This window comes from Quercus suber, unplaced genomic scaffold, assembly GCF_002906115.3.
Source record: "Quercus suber isolate HL8 unplaced genomic scaffold, Cork oak 2.0 scaffold_293, whole genome shotgun sequence".
Taxonomy (NCBI): domain Eukaryota; kingdom Viridiplantae; phylum Streptophyta; class Magnoliopsida; order Fagales; family Fagaceae; genus Quercus; species Quercus suber.
In genome coordinates this window covers 241,252-257,651 of record NW_027069749.1, presented here as the reverse complement: position 1 = coordinate 257,651, position 16,400 = coordinate 241,252, and the positions used below count along the sequence as shown (strand labels likewise).

Below are 16,400 nucleotides of genomic sequence, written 5' to 3'. Positions count from 1 at the left end.
CACTCAACTAACTAAATCACATTTGCAAAAAACTAAAAACACTCACAATATGAATTTAAACCACCTTATAACACCATGCAAGCCACCCGCTTGCTCCAACACCAACAACTCACCAGAAAACCAATCACAAACATCACAAGTATAAAGTGTTTACAAGAATAGAAATCGAATAAAGTAATATTCATCACATCTAATCAACAATACTCAATCACATTTACAAGAATTGAAAAACGCTCCCAATATGTATTTAAACCACCTTATAACACCATGCAAGCCACCCACTTGCTCCAACACAACATACCACCACAAATCCAATTTCTAACATCACAAGTATAGAGTTTTATGAGGTTTTCAACTAAAATTTACTTACTTTGCTCAAGCTAAGCTTACAACTTTCAGAAAAAATCCAAAGTTATTGCAAACAATATGTATTAAGCCTGCAAAAAAAAGGTTAAATTTATAACGAATAGCTCTTATGGAATCCTTATGAAAGGGCCCACTGGTATCATCCACCAAAGAAACTGCATTAACCCACTTTTATTAACTTTCTCTCACATTTCTCGGCAACCAAATGAACATCAAATAAAGTGCTAAAAGAGTGAGGAGAAGGAGATTTGAATATCATCAAATCCCACTTCATTTTGTAACTTTGTTCACCTGTAGGGGCAATAGACAATAACTGCTAAGAGAGTGAATTCAAGATGGAAAAACCTCACCCTTGCCTAAGGGCATATAGCTATTTATTTTCATTATGTAATAATAACACTACATTGTTTTATCCTCAATGTTCAAAATAACATGAATTTCTAAACTCAAAATACTGTACATTGGAAAATGTACTCAAAAAACTAAATCTACAGTATCCACAACATGGCATTGCAACAAAATACTATAACTATTGAGTTTCTGACATAACAGTACAATTTTGCCATTACCAAACCAATTAATAACACTGCTCAATGACTGTAGCACACCTCAATTACTTAAGGGGGAAAGCAAATTGACGTAGGACAACCACACAAACAAAAAAAACAATAGAATAAGAAGATAAACCCTAGGAGTCAGCACCTAAGGGTTGCTTGGAGTCAGCACCAAGCAAAACTGGAGTCGGCACCAGTAAAAGAAAACACACTTTTTTTAATAATCATCAAAACTGTATTACAATAATCCCAAAAAGTGTTTAAATAGCTAACATAAAGAAACCCTAATTATTAAATGTTTGGGCTTGCTGAAACTCAAGCCCAATGACTAATAGGCCCTAGCCATAAGGCCACAGGTTGGGCCATCTTCTTTCTCCTATACGTGCGTGTAATTGGGGGCTTGTATCTCGTGTCCGCACCAACTCCCCCCGGGTGAGAAGAACTCGACCCCGTCGAGTGGAAATCTGAAGAGCTCTGATAATACTTCAACAAGTCAGGATCCAGTCGCTGTAGCTCATCTCAAGTAATCCAAGTGCAATCAGAATCTGGTCGCCCTCGCCACCGAACTAGGAAACGGTGAACTCCTCTATCCCTGGTATAAACAATCTGTTCATCTAAAATAGCATCAATAGATTCTTTATGTGCATAAGGTAGATTTAAGGGTAAAGGGGGTGGGAACAGGGGCATCAATAGGATTAGGCAAAGACTCATCAAAAGGGGTATCAGGAATAGCTATGGGGCTTTTATAAGCAACTAGATCCTCAATATTAAAGGAGGAGCTAATACCATAATCAGGAGGAAGTTCAATGACATAAGCATTTGGGCCCATTCGTTTCAATACCTTGAATGGTCCAGCACTACGAGCCTGCAATTTTTTAACGGTCCCAGAGGGAAATCGTTCAGGTCGAATCCGAATCATGACATAATCCCCTACCTAAAACTCTGCATGATGCCGATGAGTGTCAGCATGAATTTTATATTGAGAATTACTTGCTTGAATTTTTTTGCGAATCTCATTATGCAAATCATGAATATGTCGTGCAAATGCCTCAGCAGACTTAGACACCCTAACATGTGGGGGCATGGGCAAAAGTTCTAAGGGTTTCCTAGGTGTATATCCATGCACAACCTCAAAAGGACTAGCGCCTATAGACCTATTGACAGAGCTATTATATGCAAGTTGGGCTACAGGAAGAATTGAATCCCAATTTCTATTGGCTTCACCCACTAGACACCGAAGGAGATTGCCTAGACTACGATTAACCACCTCAGTTTGACCATCAGTTTGAGGATGAAATGCTGTGGAAAATTTCAATTTGGTGCCCACTAAATGCCACAAGGTCTTCCAAAAATAACTCATGAAGCAGGTAGTGACTCCTCGGGTGATAATCTCTCCTAGTAGGCTAGCATTTAAACCTTTCTTGAACCTATTGAGTGTAACAACCTCTTCCTCGACTATTTGAATTCGTCTCTTAAACTCCATGAACTTTTCTATATATTCAGCCACAAGAGTATTGCCTTGCCTTAGGCGATCCTATTCCTCAAGAAGGGAGCTCCTATAAGTTGAAGGAAGATAATTCCTCGAGAGTGCATTCTTCATCTCAAGCCAATCAGTAATGGGGGGCTCACGTTGTCGCCTAAGGGTTTCCTCAAAGTGTTCCCAAAAAAAGGTCAGCTCTTCCAATTAACTTCATCCTAGCATACCTCACTTTCTTGTTTTCAGCCCAATGGTAATAGTCAAAGAATTTCTCCATTTGACGCAACCAATCAGTGAAAACCCATGGGTCTAGGCAGCCATCAAAGGTGGGTGCATCGATCTTGTCCTTAAACATCCTATCATCAAAATCCCTAGGGCCATTGTGATTATAGTGATCAGGTTCAAAGTTTGGAGCCCTATTAAAGTAACCGAAGTTATGTTGCCTAAGCATGTTATCTCCTTCATGGTTAATGGTCTCCCGTTGAGATGCCTCAATTTGTCCAACCCTATCCATTAAATTTTGAACATTTTTTGCTAGTTCACCTATGGTTTGCTCTAAGGAGGTCCTAGACTCGGAAGTGGATTGATGTTCAGAGTTTGACATGATGCGACCACTACGTAGATGCATGCACACTATATATATGAATGCAATTGAGATTCACAAAAGCTCAAGTAACCAATTCTCAATGTAAAATTAAGGTCAAGCAATAGTGCATGTAGGGATTGGATTAATGAATCACAAGAATAAATTGCAGTCAAGTAGTGACAGTATTCACAATATTGAAAGATAGCCCAAATAAAAGTCAATTTCCAATAAGCTCCACAATTAATAAAGAGAATCAGATATTTCAAAGAATTGGTTTTTTTTTTTATTTTTAGAATGGGTACTGAAAGAAAGCACAAATAATAAAATAGCGAACTCAAGCACAAAATGGGTAGGCCAGTGGGATATGGTGGGACATGCACATAAAAAATATAAAGATAGTATTTTTCAATGAGACAAAATTGAATCCACCAAAAAGAGAGTAAGAATTGTACCCCTGTCAGTGGGCAACTAACTGCACTCGATAGTTACGTGCTTGGCTCCTCAAGTGAATGGATCTTACTTGGACGAATGTACCTATGGATGAACAATTTAAAAGCCCAATACATGCAGTGGGCAACAATTTTTTTTTTTAATTCCTCTTTCTTTTTTTTTTTTTTGGGATTGTGGGTGTGGGTTCTGTGATCAGAGACGGGCACGGATGTTGGCTACCGGCTTGGGAGGCATCGCTGGCTTCTCTGCTGGCTTGGGGGTGAAAAACTCATGAGGGGCTGCGGGGTATACACGGATTGCAGGGGCTGGCTTGGGCTTGTTCAAAATCTCATGGGGCAAATACTTGAAAGGTAATGTCATCCTTGGCCGGTTTGCACTTTTGATGGTTTTGCTTTCAAGTGGTTGTCTACGGTTGTATTGAATGGATCAGAAGTTTGCTCTGATACCAAAACTAACGTAGGACAACCACACAAACATAAAAACAATAGAACAAGAAGATAAACCCTAGGAGTCAGCACCTAAGGGTTGCTTGGAGTCAGCACCAAGCAAAACTGGAGTCGGCACCAGTAAAAGAAAACACACGTTTTTTAATAATCATCAAAACTGTATTACAATAATCCCAAAAAGTGTTTAAATAGCTAACATAAAGAAACCCTAATTATTAAATGTTTGGGCTTGCTGAAACTCAAGCCCAATGACTAATAGGCCCTAGCCATAAGGCCACAGGTTGGGCCATCTTCTTTCTCCTATACGTGCGTGTAATTGGGGGCTTGTATCTCGTGTCCGCACCACAAATAAGAAAGTAAATGAAACTAATTGTGGTTCAATAACTTACTTGTTCTTCACTGTAGAAGACCAAACTTTTATCATGCAATCCAATGAACCAGAGAACAAATACTTATCCAATGAACCAGTATCATAAAACACTGCCAATTTTCATGATCCGAAACCTGAAACAAAATAAACTTCATGCTTGAGCAAACACCAACACATTATTAAACAATAAACACATACAAAAAGATTCTAGACTAAGGAAACAACCTAGTCTAGAATAATTTTTATTTTGAATGGCTTTTAATCTATAAATCTATATAATCGGCAGATTAGTAATATAGGAATATAAGAGTAGTAAAACAAAGATCACCATAAGTGGTAAAGTAAAAATCACCATTCACATTACAATGGACAATTCACATGGTGAATATGACAAAACTTCCAAAACATAAAAACAAAAATAGTAAAAACTGTTTTTAAAACCAATACACCAAAGTCCATAACAAAGCTCAGCCAAATCTCTTAGCTGCAACGCTGCTTCCTATACTCATTTTATTTGTTTCCTGAAAAATAAAAAGCCAAACATGGAAACCCATCTCACAGTTTACACACATGGAAATTAGTCCAAACCCAAAAAAAACACAATAAGCACATGAACCCAATATCTTACATATTTGCACAACTATTATATATATTGACATATATTTCAATTGCAATAGACTTAACTATAAGATTAGTTAGCCTCTAGATTCAATCTTGACAATTACATAAAGTTAATGACCATTTAAATATGACTTTATTTTATTTTTAATTTGTTTTCAGTTTTTATATTGTACACAGATTGCTGATGACATGAAGCCAAGTCCAATAGTCATCTCTATTTTGAAATGGCTATCCACTATTATTCCAACATGGAAAATANTTTTTTTTTTATTTTTAGAATGGGTACTGAAAGAAAGCACAAATAATAAAATAGCGAACTCAAGCACAAAATGGGTAGGCCAGTGGGATATGGTGGGACATGCACATAAAAAATATAAAGATAGTATTTTTCAATGAGACAAAATTGAATCCACCAAAAAGAGAGTAAGAATTGTACCCCTGTCAGTGGGCAACTAACTGCACTCGATAGTTACGTGCTTGGCTCCTCAAGTGAATGGATCTTACTTGGACGAATGTACCTATGGATGAACAATTTAAAAGCCCAATACATGCAGTGGGCAACAATTTTTTTTTTTTAATTCCTCTTTCTTTTTTTTTTTTTTGGGATTGTGGGTGTGGGTTCTGTGATCAGAGACGGGCACGGATGTTGGCTACCGGCTTGGGAGGCATCGCTGGCTTCTCTGCTGGCTTGGGGGTGAAAAACTCATGAGGGGCTGCGGGGTATACACGGATTGCAGGGGCTGGCTTGGGCTTGTTCAAAATCTCATGGGGCAAATACTTGAAAGGTAATGTCATCCTTGGCCGGTTTGCACTTTTGATGGTTTTGCTTTCAAGTGGTTGTCTACGGTTGTATTGAATGGATCAGAAGTTTGCTCTGATACCAAAACTAACGTAGGACAACCACACAAACATAAAAACAATAGAACAAGAAGATAAACCCTAGGAGTCAGCACCTAAGGGTTGCTTGGAGTCAGCACCAAGCAAAACTGGAGTCGGCACCAGTAAAAGAAAACACACGTTTTTTAATAATCATCAAAACTGTATTACAATAATCCCAAAAAGTGTTTAAATAGCTAACATAAAGAAACCCTAATTATTAAATGTTTGGGCTTGCTGAAACTCAAGCCCAATGACTAATAGGCCCTAGCCATAAGGCCACAGGTTGGGCCATCTTCTTTCTCCTATACGTGCGTGTAATTGGGGGCTTGTATCTCGTGTCCGCACCACAAATAAGAAAGTAAATGAAACTAATTGTGGTTCAATAACTTACTTGTTCTTCACTGTAGAAGACCAAACTTTTATCATGCAATCCAATGAACCAGAGAACAAATACTTATCCAATGAACCAGTATCATAAAACACTGCCAATTTTCATGATCCGAAACCTGAAACAAAATAAACTTCATGCTTGAGCAAACACCAACACATTATTAAACAATAAACACATACAAAAAGATTCTAGACTAAGGAAACAACCTAGTCTAGAATAATTTTTATTTTGAATGGCTTTTAATCTATAAATCTATATAATCGGCAGATTAGTAATATAGGAATATAAGAGTAGTAAAACAAAGATCACCATAAGTGGTAAAGTAAAAATCACCATTCACATTACAATGGACAATTCACATGGTGAATATGACAAAACTTCCAAAACATAAAAACAAAAATAGTAAAAACTGTTTTTAAAACCAATACACCAAAGTCCATAACAAAGCTCAGCCAAATCTCTTAGCTGCAACGCTGCTTCCTATACTCATTTTATTTGTTTCCTGAAAAATAAAAAGCCAAACATGGAAACCCATCTCACAGTTTACACACATGGAAATTAGTCCAAACCCAAAAAAAACACAATAAGCACATGAACCCAATATCTTACATATTTGCACAACTATTATATATATTGACATATATTTCAATTGCAATAGACTTAACTATAAGATTAGTTAGCCTCTAGATTCAATCTTGACAATTACATAAAGTTAATGACCATTTAAATATGACTTTATTTTATTTTTAATTTGTTTTCAGTTTTTATATTGTACACAGATTGCTGATGACATGAAGCCAAGTCCAATAGTCATCTCTATTTTGAAATGGCTATCCACTATTATTCCAACATGGAAAATAATTCCAGGACAAGATATAATTGATCTTGCCATTAAAGAGCCCGAGATAAGAAACCAGGTATATATCTCCTGCTTTTGTTTCTATTTCCTATAAATAATAAAAGGGAAAAAAAATAGAAATAGTTTATATTTAGTAACAAATAACTGAATAAGTTTTCAACTTTACTGTGCCAGTGTGAAACTGAGTGTTAATGATAACATTTTAATAGGTAAGACAGAACCAATATTGCTATAAAGGGAAGATTCGCTTGAGAACCGGATTTGAACTTCTCAGGATCAGTACAGACATCGAGAAGAGACTTCAAGAGGTTATTCACATTTCTATTTTTGGACCTACAAAGTCTTTTTTTTTTTTTTTTAATTATTATTTTCTGTTCTATTCTATAATCTATTAGGAAGTATTCAAGCAAAAAATGATCATTTTCTATAATATCAATTCTTCAGTTACAATGAATCCTAAAAAAGGTATATATAGAGATTAGGAGGTAGAGTTAGACATACATGAGTTGAGAAATATAATTGAGCCTATTGAACCTATGCGCATAAACCTAATACCTCTAACAATTGTTGACTCTATAAGACATTGTACATTTTGTTATAAAAAAAAAAAAAATTTGAAGAACTTTTCTACTATATGGAAGCAACTGGACAAGAGCATGAGTTAACACGTGTATTTCTTTGACCTTTGTTAGGTTTCATTACCATTTTTAGTTCTGCATGGTAAAGAGGATAAAGTGACTGACAAAGATGTTAGCCAACAGCTTCATAAGGTGGCTTCAAGCATAGACAAGACCATCAAAATATATCCAGAAATGTGGCATGGTCTACTCTATGGAGAGCCACAACAAAACTTGGACAGAGTGTATGCAGACATTATCAGCTGGTTAGAGGAGAGATCCACCTTAGGAAACTCGAGGTTGGAGAGGGAGCATAAGCATGAAAATGACCGATCGCTCAAAGACTAACAATGTGCCTGAAAAACAATAGCACTGCTGTTTTAGTGGCCAAAATTTGGGGGTGGATGGAAATTAATTAGGCAAGAGCAAGGAAAAATTTATGCCTGCTTTTGCTACTATAAAGAGGGTGAATTGAATATTAAATTTATTTATAGCTCAATTCATGTGTAGAGAGCTTGTCAATAAGTGTGGCCCAGATTTGAAATACAGATACTATTGTATCTAAAAAAGAAAGGCTAGGCCTTGGAAATTCATTACTATTTCTATTACATATTTGTTTCTTATTGAAAATTATAATTTTGCATTTTGATCTTTGTTTTGCATCTACTCTCATTTTTGCGGTTTGGAGGAATAACACACAACCCCAAATCTTAAGATACACAAACCCCTCTTGAGGATCGGGAATAACACTCAACCCTAAACATTAAGATAAATTATACTCCATCTCCTTAAGGTTTAAAGAAATCAATACACTAATTCTCCTGTTAATAATTGTAACAAAATACTAAATTTTAAGAGTATTCAATGGAAAATTGTATCCTATCCTATTTTACAATCTCAAAAAGCTACTTTATCAATTATACCATACCATTTTACAACACACCCAACATCCTAATTTTTATTTTCCTATTCTGCTCATCAAAATAATATATATTACCCACTAAAATAATATAATATATTCCAATACAACTCTCCCTCTTTCTTCTCCCCCATCTCTCTTCCACTTTATTATTTAAAATATATTATAATTTTTACTAAAGTGCTACAGTGCCGTCCTACATTTAGGATGGCAATGTAGCACAATTGCAAAAAAATTTGCAATTCTAGCATTTTACAAGTCCGATTGCCAACACATTTTTGTACCTTGATTGTACTTTTCCCCTACATTTCCCATTTGCAATTGTCAATGGGAATGCTCTAAAGAGATCACTTTGATCAAAACATAGCCATGATTATTGAAGGCTTTCTTTTGGTTAAAGATTGTTACATGTCACCAAATTGTGGCTAGGGTTTGATTTCAAGAATCTTTTCAAAATTTTGAATATATGTTATTATTATTAACGAAAGAACTATTGTGTTAATTTGCTTAAACTTCAAGAAAAGTGAGTGTCATTTTCCTCCAAATCTGAAGAAAGATTGTGTAATTTACCAAAAATAGAAGAATTAAATAAGCTGGAATCAAACACGTACACTCTTTCTTTTGACAACCATGCCTACAACTACAACCACATCCTTGCCTACAGCTACGTTGACATTTTGCTTAATGTACTATTTATTAATTATGATAAGGAGATATATACGTTATTATAATCTAAAGGTTTCAACTAATTTAGCCCCAAAAAGAGGTTTGTGAATGATTTCACCAAATATTTATAGGGGCTCTAAACACCAGCCAAAGGGAAAACAAAAATGGAGGAAAAGGAAAATAAAAATAAAGCATAGCTTTTATAGTGATAATTCAGTTGGGAAAGGGTGGATTTGAACCCTTAATAATATTTTTGTTAAAAACACCAAGAGATGCTAACTGAGTTGAGCTACAAAGCTCTTGGCAAAAAAACATAACTTTTACAAACTCATCAGGCATCAGACTGCATCTTAATCGATTCCCACAACCATTTTAAATTTAAACAATAATGCTAGTTACAAAACATATTTATTTTACAATGGTTGAGGAGATTTGTTATAATTGATGTATAATAAAAGCAATGTTCCATGTAAGTGATATTACACGTACACCAATCACAACTTACCACCTCAAACAAGTTGCAAAAGTTTTTTGTCTCTGAAACTGAAAACAAATTACAGACAAAGATTGCATACTACCCATTCTTCTAGATCACCATAAATTGCTAGCTGAATAGCGTTAAAATTGCATGCTCAGAGACAAAAGAAACAGTGTATGAATGTTGATTGTTTCTAACTACAGCAGTGTCTCATTGTTCAAATTCCAAACTAGGTCGGACAGTATTCTCACATTATGTGATCCTGCAGGTTTATGTTAGTTTTTACAACTCCAATTAGTGACAAATATAAGTTCAGAATAAATCTAAGCGCTGAGCAGGCCTCATACACATTGACCAGGCAAGAATACCAGTAACTTTAACATACAATCCATGAAAAGAACAAAGTCAACGATATATATATTTTTTTTGATAGGTACAAAACAACGATAAATTATAACTAAATACAATAAGAAAGGCTGTCTGGGATTTCCAACATGCTTGGCTTTTCCCAACATTAGGTGATTGCATCTCCGTGTCTTGTTTAAGAATCAGACAACATTCCTTTGCCTAGCATCTACTGCCTCCTCAGTGCAATTACAACTGCTAATCTACGTAGATCAATATCTAGAACAATGGCCTGCATATACAAAGTACAAACAAATTATGGGTAAGATTTGGCCATTCTTAAAACCCTAACTTGGTCACGGTAGTCTGACTCTTGGTACTGTTATTAGGTTTTATTCAGTTTTCAGTGGTCTGCACTCTGCAGTTTGTTTACCATCTATATTTATTAAATTTAATTTTGTTCTACACCAATGTCATAATTCCGTTAGACTAGTAGTCCAAGCAGCATGTATAAGCTCATATAATCTGTCAATTTTTTCAGAGTTGGAATGAGAAGATAGCCAGCAGCCTAAAAATCTTCTTTCAGAATGTCATTGCCTTCTTTGCCTAGGAGAGAAGTGTGAACACTAAGGTTTGATTACATATGCTTCCATTATTCTTCTTCTTTTTCTTTCTTTCTTCCTTCATGAATTGAAACCAGAGCCGAAATTCTGCCTAAAGTAGACTAAAATCTAAAACCTTGGGATTAACCCCATCAAAGCTTTTCCTCAATTTCTACTCCATTAGTGCATAACAGTATATAAACCTATAACATATCACACCATAACCAGCAAAAGATGGCACAGTGCAAAATTTAAAGAACCCAGAAAAATTGTGCCCCAAAAGCTGCACTGTTTTGACACAATGTCAGGACCAATTTGCTGGGTTCACCAATGTCTAATTATTTATATAAAAAAGAAGAAGAAAGAAAGCTATATTGATAAATAAATAAAATGAAGGGGAAAAAGGCACCTTTAAGTTGTTTTTTCCTCAAATGATCTTATTTCGAACTTCTTCAAGTTTCTTCAGTATCTCTCCTGGAGTTCTGTCTAATTCATCCGCAATTTTTCTCTGCAAATCCAGAGGCAGTGTAGGGAACTGCTCACATAGATCCCCATCGATCACATCCTGCCAATTAACAATTCAGTACTTCCAGCATTGTTTCACAAAGTTAAGGTCATAAGTAATGGGACCAAATATATATACTGGCTCAGTCACAAATTTTTAGCCCTCTATTCCATTCTGGGTTGTTCAAAAATGAAGTCCCATTTGAAAAGTCAACTTATAAATTTTCAAACATACCATTTACTTTAATTAAAAAGTCAGTACCTCTCTTTTGCTAAAGTTTAAATTAGGAATGGTAGTTTTGGAAACATGTACTTATTTTTTAAAATGTAAAAGACAATTTTTTTTGATAGGTATGTAAAAGACAATGTTTTAAATGATGTTCCCTTAAAAAGTTGGATTGTCTAAACAAGCCTACCAATAGGGGAAGGAGGGTGTATATATATGAAAGGAAGCAAGCTGGAACAGTCAAAATTGATCCAATTAATAACTGGAAGTTAAACATGATCACCAAACACTGCTAACATTTTGGATAAGAAGCTATGTTCTAATATTATTACGAGTAGGATCAGCATCAATAGTAGTAATTATAAATAATTTTAAGGCAATGGTCAATAGCTCATACACAGACCTGTCTTAAACTGTAGTAACAACAACAACATCATCAACAGTAGTAATTGTAAATATCCTAAGGCTATGGTCACAGTTCATATACAAACCTTTCTTAAACTGTAGTAGCAACAACAGTAACAATAATGTTTTGGCAGTAACATTAAATTGATGAGAAATAATTCAATTGTCCTTTGAAATCCACAGGTCACCTCCAAAGAAAATTTATATTTGTACATATGTACATATGTACGTGAGATAAGAACTTGACTCATTCCAAAAGCCACCCTATTAGTGGAATCTTTTCCTTGCCCGTATAATGACTCTAATTTTCTCCACAGAAGAGATCAAAATATGCTGGATATCAACAGCACATGCTCTATATAAGAAACAGCAGACCTATTATAAACACCTAATGTAAAGATATACAAGAATCTCAAACATCTTTACTAAATTGCAAAATTTCATTGAAGAACAAATAGCAGTTAAATAGGATTATCCTGCACGTATGGTGGTTATATGGACAACAAGTAATATAACCGAAAGAATAAAAAAGGCATATTACCTTAACCGGAAAATATGCAGATCTATAAGCCATGTGATCTCTTCCACACAATGGAGGATTATCCTGCCTCAGATGCATCTCCAAGTGAGAAAAGAAGTCAACATCATCACGGGATGTGAATGCTAGCAATGCCCCCAAGCTCCCCATCACTGTGCCATATATGAGGCACTCTCCACCTCCAGGAATTAGAGATGCCTTCTGCAAGCAGGTGACAACATCACCGACATGAAACTGCACTATCTCCTCTACCTTGTTCGGAGCTCCATTCAACTTCCCCTGCTCCCATTTTATCTTCCCACCGGTTGGATCTTCTTCTATCTCATCTGAAACATCCTGTGGTAATCGCACAAAATAGACATTCCCAAACTTGTCTGCCCCTGCCATGGTGTCAAAGTCTATGTGGTATGATGCAGTCAACCATCTTGGAACACTATCATCAGCAAATATATACAGTTGATTCTCATCCCGTCTGTACTTGCAGTAATGGAATGACTGCAGAGAAGACACCAAAAGCAGTTATAGAAAGCACTTCGCAACACCCCACTTTCAGCATACACCACAAGCAATTAAAAGACCAGGATACAGATTAATTCCACCTACACAACTAGTGAGTAAAATGACCACCTGATGGTATGAATATATATGATATATGGTTTAATATCTATCAGTCATTAAAGGTCTGATAAATTGCTAATTATTTGAGTGCTTCATGTAAATTTTTTTTTTTTGGGATAAGTGAGTGCTTCATGTAACTCAAATTTTGAATGTAACAAACTCAAAGATATAAATAAGAAAAAGAAATAAAACCATACCTCTTGAATGTCACCAACATATATCCGATCACGGTAAGTGTGAATAGAGACAATAGTGTTGGGGAACAGCTTGTTCTCACATTTTCTAAGCAATCTCCTCTTGCCCAAATCATATAATCTGAGCACAGGCCCTATACCAGCCAGTAATCTTCCCTGAAACTGGCACAAAGCAGTAGGAACACCTTCAACTTGTGTCTTGTGCAAAAGTTCAAGGGATCTTCCATCCTCTAAAAACCTATAAATATGAATAAAACCAGCAGTTGAACTTTTTTTGGGCCAAAACTGTAGTCCTTTTGCTGTGCCAACAGCTAAAAGAGTTCCATACTCCTTATCATGGAAATTCACAGTGCATATGCTGAAAGCAGCTTCATTCTCCTGAAGCTCAAGCAGACAAGTTGTACTTGCTGTCTTTGGGTCAAGAACTCTGATGCAAGAAACCCACCTTTCTGACTCTGCATTGGGATAGCCATAGTTCTCATCTGAGAGGGGATCATCTTTGTCTTCATCATCACCGCCATTCTCCATCTTCTCTGCATTACCATTTCCATTTTCACCTGTTCCAGAAGCCTCAAAGCACTCCTTTTTTGCAGCTTCGCGCTCTTCAGCCGAGAATGCTTTTTGATCACTCTCAATAATTACCAACAATTTTCGCTTGGGTTGAAGGACAAACTTTCTTGGGGTGTACCTTAGGGGAATCACAGTTTCATTAAATGTTTCACCCAGTCTCTCAATAGTGAAAACCCTCAAAGCATCACCAGCAACAGCAACCACACCTTCTGCACATTGGTCAGAGGCAAATGATGCTGCATATTCAAGAGTCTCATATGACAGGGGTGTTAAAAGAAAATGTCCTTGGTGAATATAACCAAGCCAAGGTCGACTTGATAAGCAAAGCATTGCACGCTTGCCTCTTACAATAATAGAAAAGAGCTTTGGGGCTCTCAGTCCCAAGAATCGAGAACGGGAATCAGAAAGCTGACCGGTCACCATATCTACAACTGTTCTGAACAAAACCCCATTCTGTAGACCAGCATTAAGAAAGAGGCTCGCAGGATGATCAGCACCATCTTCCCCACCTACTGATGCCTGGACTTCAAGAAAAAGAAGAGATTCTGGAGCTGAAGAAACACTTTGTACACTGAGATCCTGCATACCTTCGTCAGGGTCCAATGTTAATATACGAATCGTGTTGTCATATGAACCAACTGCAAGGAACCGGGATCTCTGCCTTCCTTCAGGAACAGGGGCAATGTCCAAACAAGCCACATCACCATTCATTTCATGCTTATCCACCTCAATCAATTGACCAGTGATATCCACCTCAAAATACACCAGTTCACCCCCACTAAGTGCAATGACTACTTGAAGTCTGTTAGAGCCAACCTTGGCAATTGTCCTCTTTCCAGGAGCCCTCCACTCATTGATACGTCCATCCTCCCTAATATGCCTTATGCCATTGGGATGAACTTGCATGAGAGAGTCATCACCTATCAAAGAAACAGCAAGTGAAGGGGTAGTATCAAGAAACCCACTATCACTAACTTCTTCAACTGTCTCACCAATGGAAAGAACAAGAGTTGCATTTGAGAATGACACAACAATGTATGCATCAAACTCATCAGTGACATTCTTTTTAACAGTCCAAACTGCACTTGGTACACCAGGAAGCTCTGACACAGCCATTTCACTAATAGCCAAACCAGGTCTTAATATTCTGAGGGATGAACGAGGACCCCGCCCACAAAGTGTAAAAATCTGAGGCGTTTCTTCTTCAAAGAGATTTACAACTTTCATGTCCATTATTGGACACAAGCTCTCAACTTGGTCAATCCTAAGAAGGTTCTTAAGTCGTCTGGGCTGGAAAAACACTGGCTGAAAACCTTCTTCAGTTTCCATCAACGAAGCCGACGAAGACTCCACATCGGCATCATCACCTATCCCCTGGAACTGATAAAAAGCATGATTCCCAAATTCTGAAGCAGCAAATAAGTGACCCGACTTCAACACACACATGGAAGAAGTAACTGGAATTGTATCAAAATATTTAATCTTCAATTCCGTAACATGGTCATTGTCATGGTCCAAAGTAACCTTAAAAATATCCCCATACTCCGTTTGCAACAGAAAGAAGAACATCGCTTTCTGCTTATGCGTAGCTGCTGAAACAATAAGAACCCCACGCTCGGCAGGCAAATCTGCACGCCTAGGAATCACAGCCCTAAGATCCGGGTGTCCCTGATTCTTATATATCACAAAATTTTCCGCACAAACCAGCACGCCACTAGGCCCATCCCCACCTCCAGGAACAGTAACAAGCATATTTGCACCATTATCAACAGCCTCAGTCCACTTCCTAGACACATGGTTAAGCCCTAAATCAAGCTCATAAAAAGTCAAATTCTTCTGAGCATCACCTGCTGCCACCCCAGTCGAATCCTGGTCCGCCTCCGAGTAATCCAACTCAATGGCAGCAAATATGGGATTATCGAACCCACAATCCACCCCACAAATCGAATACACTATAGTATGCGATTTATGCGCCTCCAAAGGAGACGAAATGGTAAGCCTAGCCGCTGTATCCCTATTCAACACATAAACGAGCTTCTGCTTCTCACAAGCCCCAATCATCACAGCCCTACCTTTCGGATCGATACCCAAGTACTGACCCGGAACTATTCTACGACACCCAGATTTCCCAAAAGTTTCTTGGTGAATTTTATCGAACACATTCTTTTCCTTATTGTATTCAAGTATCACAATCCGACCCGAGTCGGAACCAACAACAATATAGTCTTTCTGAGACCCAGTGAGCCTAAACTGAGCTAAAGACCTAATGGCACCGAAAGTTTCGACGGAGAGAAGGGTTTGGATTTTACCGTTATCGTCGGGTCGAAGAAGCTCGAGGAGTTTGCCGCGCGCGACCACGATCTCTTGAGACTTGCCGCCGGAGAAGCTGCCGTTGATAGCGCAGACTATGCCGGTGGCTCGTTGGAGAGTGAGACTGTAGAGGTACATGGCTTAGGGGGAAATTTTTGTGAGCTAGGGTTTTGAAATGGGAGGGAAAATTTGGGGATTTAGGGTTTTAGAGAAGGGACATTTGGTGGTTTTGGTTTTTGAGAGGGTTTTGGAATTGGGTTTTTTGGGTTGTAATTGTGAGGGAAGAAGAGTGTGCTAGTATTTTTTTTTTTTGTGGAGATAAACTGGTAATTTAGAGCAGTGAGTTTAGAACTCCAGATTTCCCAAAAGTTTCTTGGTGAATTTTATCGAACACATTCTTTTCCTTATT

The 16,400-nt window shown here is 37.2% G+C and overlaps 1 protein-coding gene and 1 long non-coding RNA gene across 2 annotated transcripts; one reads left to right on the top strand and one right to left on the bottom strand.

Moving 5' to 3' along the window:
- The first annotated feature begins 7,223 nt into the window (after window positions 1-7,223).
- On the top strand, window positions 7,224-8,259 carry LOC112035711 (uncharacterized). Its single transcript, XR_010632503.1, has 2 exons — window positions 7,224-7,307; window positions 7,692-8,259. It is a non-coding gene; the product is annotated as an uncharacterized LOC112035711 (long non-coding RNA).
- Window positions 8,260-9,990: 1,731 nt separating this feature from the next.
- LOC112035689 (spliceosome-associated protein 130 A) lies at window positions 9,991-16,326 on the bottom strand. Its single transcript, XM_024068519.2, has 4 exons — window positions 13,115-16,326; window positions 12,303-12,794; window positions 11,036-11,191; window positions 9,991-10,316 (listed from the first exon to the last, which is right to left on the bottom strand). The coding sequence occupies exons 1-3, from the start codon at window positions 16,127-16,129 to the stop codon at window positions 11,054-11,056; spliced, it is 3,645 nt and encodes a 1,214-aa protein (XP_023924287.1). The 5' UTR covers window positions 16,130-16,326; the 3' UTR covers window positions 9,991-10,316; window positions 11,036-11,053.
- Window positions 16,327-16,400: the final 74 nt, after the last annotated feature.